At 35.0% G+C, this 10,674-nt stretch overlaps 1 protein-coding gene across 3 annotated transcripts; it reads right to left on the bottom strand.

Annotated features, from left to right (window-relative positions):
- Positions 1 to 2,220: 2,220 nt before the first annotated feature.
- Positions 2,221 to 7,893, bottom strand: LOC137956254 (uncharacterized). Of its 3 annotated transcripts, XM_068803657.1 has the most exons (8): positions 7,816 to 7,893; positions 7,598 to 7,724; positions 7,425 to 7,500; positions 6,968 to 7,040; positions 6,073 to 6,168; positions 5,684 to 5,734; positions 2,685 to 3,068; positions 2,221 to 2,574 (listed from the first exon to the last, which is right to left on the bottom strand). In XM_068803657.1, the coding sequence occupies exons 1-8, from the start codon at positions 7,876 to 7,878 to the stop codon at positions 2,233 to 2,235; spliced, it is 1,212 nt and encodes a 403-aa protein (XP_068659758.1). In that variant the 5' UTR covers positions 7,879 to 7,893; the 3' UTR covers positions 2,221 to 2,232. The 3 variants fall into 3 exon arrangements, with proteins under 3 accessions (XP_068659758.1, XP_068659759.1, XP_068659760.1); XM_068803658.1 differs by lacking the exon at positions 5,684 to 5,734; XM_068803659.1 differs by lacking the exon at positions 6,073 to 6,168.
- Between the last annotated feature and the right edge of the window lie 2,781 nt (positions 7,894 to 10,674).

Genomic DNA, 10,674 nt, shown 5'->3' with positions numbered 1-10,674 from the left:
ATTAGTATGGTTAGTATTTAAATTTGATATGTTGTTGTGTTTATATAGTGCATGGATAAATATGGTAGATGAGTATGGATGTGGACAATCAAATGATTATGGTTGCGTAGGGATGTGATTGAATGTAGGATGTGGGAATGTGGATGAATATGGTTGTGTATAGGTGTGATTGTAAATAGGTTATGATTGAAGATTGATGTTTACTTGTGTTTATGATATTTAGGCGATTGAATTTGTAGATTTCCTTGGATACTATGACAGACGAAGAATAGGTTGCAACTATGGTTGCATTTACAACTTTGTTTATCGCCATGGGAAGATACTATATATACCATTGCAACAAACGTGTACCACGTTCTTATGGGATGAATGGTCCATTGTATTTGCAAAAGGCACTAGACAAATCACTAGTTAAATTTCGGAAAGTTTACAGGATGAATCAACTAGTATTTCACAAATTGGCAGATATACTTACTAGTAAAGGGTTTTTATCAGCCACAAAGACCATCTCAGTTGAAGAACAACTTCCATATTTCCTCCTAACTGTTAGTCAACAACAATCTTATAGTATCACAATAGAGATGTTTGATAGATAAAACTGGACCATAAGTAAGTATTTCAACATGGTGTTGGATGCAATCCTCAAACTTCACTCTCATTACGTTAAACGACCTTCGGAACGTACACACTCGAAGATTTTAACTAGTTCAATGTTTTATCCGTACTTCAAGGTAACATCACTTCCTATAACTAAATAATTTTAGATTAATCTACAAAGTTAGTCAATATTAATTGAAAATGTATAATTAGGATTGTATTGGAGCTATTGATGGAACTCATATCAAAGCGAACATTCCACTTGAAGATCAATCAAGGTTATGGAATAGAAAAGGTTATCACTCACAAAATGTGATGGCAACATGTTCATTTGACATGCAATTCACTTTATGTACTTGCTAGATGGGAGGGATCAGTAGCTAATTCCCGTGTACTGAAGGACGCATTGACTCGCCGAGATAAAATCTTTGTACCTGAAGGTAAGTAATATATTTTTATGCAGTCATTTTTATCTATTTTATCTTCAATTATTTTATGTGGTATATAATTTCTATTATAGGAAAATATTATCTAGTCGATGCTGGTTATGTAAATCTTCCGGGATTTTTGGCTCCATATCGAGGAACTCGGTATCATCTGTAAGAATTTAGAGATAATATTCCTAGAAATGAAAAAGAATTATTCAACCGAAGACACTCATCTTTACGGAATATTTTTGAGCGAACTTTTGGTGCTTTAAAAGCTCGATTTCAAATGTTAAAAGGCACTCCATTTTCTTTTAAGTTCCAGGTGAAAATTGTACATGCTTGTTGCATATTGCACAATTATATACGTGGAGAGGATTATGATGATATATTTGAAGATGAAGATGATGATTTAGGTGGTGAGCTCGGTGGAGGAGATGATGCGGTCCAACTAGGTGTAATGGATGACACAGACAGCGACGATTACAATGGTCTTGAGGATGTGGGTAGCCAAGTAACATACTTTCGGAGGCAGAGTTCATTAGAATCCACAAGAGCCGCATAATTTCAAGATGCCATATCGACTTCCATGTGAAACAATAAATGATGGTTGTATCTTATTACTTTTGAACATGCGTCGTTTATATGTACTAAACTTGTAACTTGAAGATTTTAATATTAAAGGCACGAACTCGTTATTAGAATAATCTTTCTTTTAGGTTATTAATAAAGTTGTATATATATTTATTTATTATTTTTGTTCAATTTTATTACTATATTAAACTTCATATTTAAGTCTCTGGTAAATAAAATATAATTAAGGTATGCATTTGATTAATTAATTACTTTTAATTTTGTCAAAATATATTATTAATTAATACCATATAAAAAATCTATCATATGGTATTAATATAATATTTTTTATTCATTAATCATATATATTTTTTATTTACTCTATTTAATAATGGTAACTAAAATATTGTTAACTCCAACACTTTGTTTAATTAACTTATTTTTATAATTAATACAATCAATTGTTTTAAATTTCGAAGATGAAGATAAAGATGAATTTATCCACACTAACACCTTATTTCGAAGATTTCGAAGATGAACTTGTCCACACTAACACCCATTTCGAAAATGAAGATCATGTAGATGCATGATATGAAGATGAAGATCAAATTTTCGTTTAACCATCCTCTTTGGTCTCCTAACATTTCTTTCTTGTTACAACAACATTGGATTCTTGGGGAATAACGAAAATCATTTGGTGATTCATCCAGTAAGGTAAGCTATTCACCAGTGCTCTCCGCAATGCTTTGACATAATCTTCCCACATTGATACTGTAGCCGAGAATTGAACCCAATTAGAGGCTGGCCTTTTGTTGACCGAGCCAAAAACCCTTTGTGCAAGTTCACAATCACCGGAAAATAAGAATTCTAAGCCTTTGGTATTCTTTCTTAGCTGCTTCATTAATGTTGTAGGAGGACCGAATTCTTTACCAATGGATTCACATAGATAAGATGCTTTCCAATAGTGAAACTGCAAAACCTGTACGAAAATGCATTTGGAATCAAAGATCAGACACGGAAATTCTCAACTCACCATGGACATATCTAAAAAGAGGACGTAAGATTGGTAAAGTGGTGAAATGTTTTTACCTGCAACGCATGTAAACTGTTGATAAATTCCTCATTAAATATCTCCCTTCCTCTAGTCACTCTGATGAACATGTCATGTAGCTCTGATGTGTCCAAAGGTGGGCTGGATACTGAACTAAAACTCTTGCTACCAGATCTATACATATCATATCCTAGGATATAAACTCTAGCCCAGCGTATGTCAAAACCTGACTGGGAAGTGGAGTATGGAGAAAACCAATACATGTTACTGGGACCTGGGCAAGGGAGGTAAGAATCATGTTCCCTGTCCTTATCTACTAATTCCCTGCTTTGAGACAGAAGGTTCAAAAGTTTGGCATCCTCATCATGTGCATGGTCACGAGTGAACCACATTGTTAATGTAATCCTTTCACCTTCAGTTATCTGCAGAAAAATCAAATTAGCCAATAAGAGGTTTACCTGCCAAAAAGAACTACTAAGACAGAGATCACTGGTTACAAAAAACTGTTTTCAATCAAACCAATCAATAAATGATAAAGAGTGCCATCTAGTATACCATATGTAGGCAACAAAAGACTGGCCTGCCAAACATATGGGATGCAGCAAGTAAGACTCCCCATGTGAAGTGCCTGACTTGTGACTACCTACGGTCTACAGATCTTGTCCGTTGCAAAGCTTTTGCTTTATAATAATGGCCATTAAAAGAGTTACCTTTTAACTGGACTATCTACTCATAAGCAATTGATTGGTTGTTCAAGGTAAATTTCAAAGTCCTGATCAACCAAAGTGGGCTCTTTTAACTATGTCACCCTAGCATCTATATTATGTGCCACCATTAAGGCTTTCATTAATTAGATAACAACAAAATACATGGGAATTGGGTCTAATATGAAGTATGGACAAAAGGCACTCAAGTCAAAGGAAATGATGAACTGCTTCTCAAGCTGGAGACTTCAGTAAATTTACAGATTATAATTTAAAATGATTTTGAAGAAATTCAAAACAAACTTTGCACAGGATCCATGTTATTCAGTTTTAGAAATATAGAAGTTGCCGAGTATCTAAACGGTATCAATGCACCTATTAAAAATAATAAACTTGACCAATGTTGAAGTAGTTTGAGTGGTATTCTATGTAATTATGAGAGTGAGTGGCATACGTTGTAATTAGATTTAGCTTAAGTGTTCTTTTTTATTCTTATGTATTAGGTCATCCATACCCCACCTATATCAATAAGAAAGAGAGAGGGAGGAACTCATACCCGTGCTCTCTCTTAACCCCTAAAGTTTCTCTCCTAAACTCATGCTCTTGCCTTCTCCTTCTCATCTTTTCTTCTCTTCTTCCTTCTTTCTTCTTCTCAAACCAAGTTATCCATGGATTAAACCCTAGAATTCAACAAGGTATCAGAGCTAGAATTCTAGGGTTTAAAGTAAAGTTGATCAAGTTAAGAAAGTTTAGTGGAAAGGAAACTCAAATCAGCCTTCTAGCGGTTTAGCTGGTTTTGAAGAGGAGCAAAAGGCTGAAGTCAATTCAGCAAGTTCTCTCTTTAATCGGATAAGTTTCAACTCATGTTTTACATTATGAGGGATTCAATTCAAGTTTTTGATAGTCACAAAGTTGTTTTTACTCAAGCCTAATTATCCCTATCAAAATTCCTTTTTTTCTTCATATTGAATGGCTGAAACCTTTTTTGTCATGTGCATGAGTTTCCTTCATTTCCTTGTTTGTTTCATTTTATTTTTATGACAAAAATTCCACCCAAGGTATGCTAAAACTTCTCTTGAAGCTCTCCCAAAGTTCTGGTTTGTTGAAGTAACGGGTGCTCAATTAAGTTGTTAAAACCCTAAGTTAGGGTTTGAAGAATAGTTTCGGAAAGTAATCACTAGTTCTACTTCATTTTTTATTGCTTTCTTACCAGGACCTAGTTCATTTTTTCCCTTTTAATTCACCATCAGTTATTGAGTGATTAAAACTATGGTTTAGAATCACAAACAGCAAAAAAAAAAAAAAAAAAAAAAAAATGAACTAGAAAAACATAGAATAATAATATCTCCTCAAGCACATTGAGATAGACTAAAAACATAAAATAATAATATCTCCTCGAGCACATTGAGATAGACTGTCATTTCATATGAGAAAAACTTCAAGTTGGAATAATATCTATGCAACATATCCCTTTAAAAAATCAATTGGCGAACATCTTCATAAAAGATGTTGCTACAAAGTAAGTCACAGATACCTGCTCCAAGCTGAGACTATCTGATGTTTTCTCCCCAACTTGAGGGGCAGTGTTGAAGTAGTTCGAGTGGTATTCTATATAATTACGAGAGTGAGTGGCATAACTGGTAATTAGTGGTTAGTTTACGTGTTCTTTTTTATTCTTATGTATTAGGGCACCCATGCTCCACCTATATAAATAAGAAGAGAGGGGGACAGGCTCATTCATGTATTCTCTCTTAACCCCTAAACTTTCTCTCCCCAACTCGTGCTCTTTCCTTTTCCTTCTCATCTTCTCTTATCTTCTTATTTCTTTCTTCTTTCTTCTTTCTTTCTTTCTTCTTCTTCTCAAACCAAGTTATCCATGGATTAAACCTAGATTTCAACAACCAAAAATAATATCATACAAAGCTTCAGCTAATTAAGATCTGGTCATCAAGTCAACCATCGATGTGGGGCTCATTAAGCTTCCCATTAACTATACTATTTATTCTGTTAACAATTTACTGTCCAAAACAGGATTAGTTTTGGTTTCAGATCTGCAGTGATTCTGTTGATAAGGTTTTAAAATATGAAGAAGTTATAAATAACCTAGATGAATATATAAGGAGAAACAGAAAGAGTCAGGCCAGGCTCTTTTATTTGCTAAACAGACAACTAACTGCATGTTATGGCAAATCATACTACTCTACCAACAAGATAAAGATAATATAATGAATGAGCAGAGGAAAAAGCAATTGAGATTTCATAGAAATCACATAACTGTGCATCAAAATTTAAAAGTAAACCTGGATGTAATGAGAAGGGTAAAGAAACATTACCTCATCTACAGAGTGAATATTTCGATCATCAGCAGTATAGATCAAAACATCCTAGTCATATAGAACAAAAAAGCTTTTTTTTTTAAATGATATAGAACAAAAAAGATAAATATATAGAACAAAATACTTTTTTTAGAAACCAAACACTCAATAAGGGAGCCCTAACATGAGTATTGAATTCCCTGTGCAATGTTTATACAGATGCATAGTGCACTGTAAGTACTTTTTTCTATTAGTATGTAAGCATTACCAGACTTATGGTGATGCACTGACGGTTTCTAATCTACGTTCCATTGGAACCATAACATTTACAAAAGAAGCAGAAAAATATGCAGAAGTTTCTTCTCAATTTTTTTTTTTCATATATTTATTGTAACAGCCGAACTTACTCCAGCCACAGGAACAACAGTTGCTGGTTCTGCATCCTGGAAGTGGAAAAGTCCCCCTTTGAAATCCCTCCCATGGCTATTCAAATAACACACTGCCTTTATTTCTCAATCACAAAAGAGACGTGTCAGGCAGGTATGACCAAAATGAAACAGGAATATGGCTTATAGAAAATGCTAGAGAGTACAGGGATTTTCTATTAAGAAAGGAATGTGCTCATTGTTCTAGAAGCTAAATGATTAGCGGCAGCCAATTATTACCAATAGGAGAAATACTCATTAACAAATGTTCAACCTGAGTACAACATTACAGCTCCACAAAAATTCAGTTTGAGGATTAAAAGTTAATACATCCAAAGTAATGTTGAGATCAAACCTGTATGATTGATGCCAATCCTCATAACATCTTTTACATACATATATTAATATGGCTATTGGAGACAGACCAAAACAGAAGATCTGTCCTTGAGAACAAAAGACTTCTTGATGAACAGAATTAAATTGATAAAAATGATAGTTGCAGTAATACAAAAGGTGAGGGACATCTGCAAGAAGGTATAGCTCAAGATGACAACTTAACACTAAAATGCCTGTTCATGGACAAAAAGCAACTTTCCACCCACACTTAATGATATCTAATGCATCTCATGGCAACCAAGCTGCCCTATTATTTTGAGAGTTATGTTTAAAGTCTTGGGCTACAAGTACTATCGGATCAAAAACCACACAAATGGAATCATGAAACACTATAAAAAAATCTGAACAATTGATTCTTAAAAATAAAACAAGGTATTGCACAATGTTCTTATTTATCCACTGGAACTAGTAAAAACCTCAATGCCGAAATAAACAGTAAAAAATACAATAGACAGAGTAGTCTCATAAGTTCAACACATACCGCAAAGTGCCGTTGCTTAAGATAGGGCCTATTATCATCACTGTGCCACCCAATACTTGCTCCTGTGCACCAACTGAATTGAGGCAGACAGCAATCATCAGAGGTGAAGGAGAAACCTCTCACTGTTTTAAAGAAAGAGGTTTCCCAAGAGAATCTATTTTGGGAAACCAGAGGCGTCAGTTTCTACTTGTATGTGTACTATTCATTTATTACTTTCTAATTTATGGCTATCTTTCAATCCAACTGTTTTGATTTACAACTCATAGAGGTTTTAGTTATTGACCCAATCACTAAAATTTAATACCCAAATAGGATGACACTCATGCAATGGTGCAGCAGCAGTGCTCCCTTAGAGACCAATTTAGGCACAAGATATATATAAATAAAACAAAAAAATAATAGTCGGGCAATGCTAACTAAAACAAGGAAAATGAAAGAACTCACGAACTAGAAAAACCTGATCAAGCCAGTAAATTCGATGAAGAGCTCGAACTCACAGCCAAAGAACTCCTCGACCTTCTCCTTTACCCTCTCTATCGGTTACGGCAACAAGTGGACATTAGAAATCCAAGCAAACAGAACAGGATATAGTAATTAGCAGATAGTAAAGTTTAAGTTGCAAAAACAAACCTCTGATTGGGACAAGCGGCAAAATAAGATGTGATGAGTTTGTCGCGATAAGATGAGAGAGAGTGGTGGAGAAGACGTTGGGTCTATACCCCACGGTGCTGCAGCTCTTGTGCACGAACTCCAGCTCCTGATGATGCCAATAAAACTGTCACAGAGAACTCGATAGGGCATTTTAGGTGAAGAAAGTTAAAAGAAATTTTACGCCGACGCCGAGAGACCTGACAAAGATCAGAGGAGATGAAATCGGGAAGATGAAGTCGGTAATGGTCGACGGCAGACATTTCATATCCGGTTGTCTCAGATTGTTGTAAAATTTTTTTTTTTCCTTTTTTCTGAAAAATTTAAGTTGCATCAAGATCGATTTCGGTTACAAAATGTCGTTGTCGAGACAGAAATACCCTTATATCCAATCTACTTTCTCCTCAACGCGCTAAGGTTTTCCACGTACCCACTAATGTAGGGGTGACATTGAACCGATTATGTTCGCAAGTACTTTGAGTTCGGCTCAGTTCTAGTTCCATTCGGCCCGAATAAACTATATCTCAAATTGAATTTGAGATCAGGGTTCTGTTTCGTTTAAGTAAATGAGCCGAACTTGAACTCGACTCGATTTGGTTCGTGAGCTCACGAACTAGCTCGTTTACTTAAACCTAGGGTGAAGATATGGGATTTGAGACTTGGGACCAAAAGAGGAAAGGCGGACCATCCCCCTTCTCCAGCTCATGTCACGAACGCCAGAACAGGGGCCGAGAGGCGAAAGCCATTAGGATGATCGTGTGTGCCTTCTCCGGTTACTGGTACTCTCTCCCCTCCTCCCACGTTGTATCTCTTTTTCTCTTCCTGTAATTGCCTACTAGAGCATCGTCCTTTTTTTTAAAATGATGTATGAAGTTCTGCTTGGGAGCTTGTTCCCGCTACCTCAAACTAAATTCGGGATGGTATGGAGGAAACCCAATTCCATATTATGGTTGATTATATATCACATCTGTTCAAAAAGCAAATAACTAATAGATCGTATGATGATATTGTAATTTCTTCAACCTGAATTCAATTTTGTTCCTGTTTTTCCACCCTGAGAAAGCATATTCGCTTTTGTTCCTATTTTTCCACCTGGAGAAAGCATATTCACATTTGTTCCTATTTTTCCACTCCGAGACAATATCATTGACTGACCTTCATTTTTCTGATCTCTTCTTTGCCCTCGAGCTACAACCTTCTCCATTACTTTGATTTTCATCTTGTTTTTCAAGCAACAAACTTTATTTTCTAGTTCTCTTGTACATTCTCTTAGATTTTTCTGTTATTTTTTATTTATTTACCGGGCTCTGTTATTTCTGTAAGTTATGCTTTACACTCTGATTTTTTTCTCAAATAAATGAGCAATCCTTGTTGATTGCATCACGATATATGTTTCTATTATAGTGCTGAACACTTGTTTGACAATATGTGCATGTGAAAATTGTCAAACTAGAATATCATAATTTATTTAACTGTGATACAAATGTCTTGTTCACTGCAGGAGTGTATTGTTCCAGACTTAAGCAAGGAGATACAAAGAAAAATGAGAAGTAATACAGAGCTTTAGATGTTTGTTGACACGACAATCTTCTTGTCCTCTTCTGTTTCCTTATTTGAGAAATCTTTTTGCCGTTCCGAACAACACCATAAATGATGATCTAAAAAATCAAGTCAATCACTAAAATGCCAACCTTTTCAGTTTTCTTAATTGACCTTTTGCAAGATTTTATGTCTCTTGATCATATTGAATTTATAGTTTTTGTTTGGGTGATTGTATATTGATATTTCATTTAAAATTTTGTGTTTTATTATTGAATAAATTTTATGCATACTATTATGCGGTGTTTGTGAACAATTTTATACAATGTATAGACAATTTTATATAGGGTTTATGTATAGGGGTCATGCTCAATTAAGTAAAATTTATGTAGTACAATTTATTTGATATGTATTTTATGCAAAATTTTAAATGTAGGTTGGAGCTTGAACCCGGCTCAAGCTCAAGCTCGATTAAAATTTTAGACTCGAGGCTGGGCTAGGATTGAGTTCAAGTTCGAAATATTTAAATCAAACCCAACTCGAACATATGTAGGTTTGAGCTCAGCTTGACTCGATGCCACCCCTACCCACCATATACACTCAGTCTATGGATGAAACATCCATTGCCTCTAAGATGAAAATTCACTATAACATAAGCAATCGAGTATTAGGTTAGTAGCATACATAAAAAAGCACTCAGAATCAATTTTTCCTTTTATGTGCAAAATAAGAGCATGAGGTGAAGGACAAACAAGTTTTTGCCCCCACCTACTAAAACTTTGATGTGTTAGACTTTAGGGTTTTATATCTAAAGGGGGATAGGATAAGTAAAAAGGAGGAGAAGAGGACAAAAGGAGAGAAGAGAAGGCCAGGCTTAGAGAGATAGCCTGATTTTAGAGATATCGTTTGAGACACACACAAGGAGAGGTCATTGAGATGAGCCTATCCCCCTGATTTCTTATTTATAAATGAGGGTTAGAAACCCTAGTACAAGTGAAAGAACAGAGAACTTAAAGTCCTACAAAATTAGAAGTAGTGTCATTTATCTACTTAATTATAAGATATGCCACTAATGCTTTGTTGAAGTAGTTTTGAGCAGTATTCTATGTAATTATGAGAGTGAGTGGCATAAGTTATAATTAGTGGTTAGCTTAAATGTTCTTTTTTATTTTTATGTTTTAGGGCATCCATGCTCCACCTATATAAATAAGAAAGAGAGTGGGAGGAGCTCATATTTGTGCTCTTTGTTAACCCCTAAACTTTCTCTCCTCAACTCGTGCTCTTGCCTTCTCCTTCTCATCTTCTCTTCTCTTCTTCCTTCTTTCTTCTTCTCAAACCAATTTATCCATGGATTAAAATGTAGAATTCAACATGGTATCTGAGCTGGAATTCTAGGGTTTAAAGTAAAGTTCATCAAGTTATGAAAGTCTAGTAGAAAAGAAACTCAATTCAGCCTTGAAGCAACAAAGGGTTTGGCTAGTTTTCAAGAGGAACAAAAGGCTAAAGTCAATTCAGCAAGT

This window comes from Aristolochia californica, unplaced genomic scaffold (assembly GCF_029961685.1).
Source record: "Aristolochia californica isolate CCGP_79_NKW_82.1479 unplaced genomic scaffold, dmAriCali1.0.hap1 SCAF_2, whole genome shotgun sequence".
In the NCBI taxonomy this organism is placed as follows: domain Eukaryota; kingdom Viridiplantae; phylum Streptophyta; class Magnoliopsida; order Piperales; family Aristolochiaceae; genus Aristolochia; species Aristolochia californica.
Note: the sequence above shows the minus strand (reverse complement) of the source record. Positions and strands in the feature narration are given on the sequence as shown.

What these genes read in the sequence shown, in the direction of transcription:
- LOC137956254 (XM_068803657.1), bottom strand. Translation starts at nt 7,878, where the DNA reads ATGTCTGCCGTCGACCATTACCGACTTCATCTTCCCGATTTCATCTCC. An exon ending in ATATTCACTCTGTAGATGAG is followed by an intron (nt 3,069 to 5,683) that starts GTAATGTTTCTT and finishes ATTTTTCTGCAG; the next exon opens with ATAACTGAAGGTGAAAGGAT. An exon ending in ACAGTTTACATGCGTTGCAG is followed by an intron (nt 2,575 to 2,684) that starts GTAAAAACATTT and finishes ATTTTCGTACAG; the next exon opens with GTTTTGCAGTTTCACTATTG.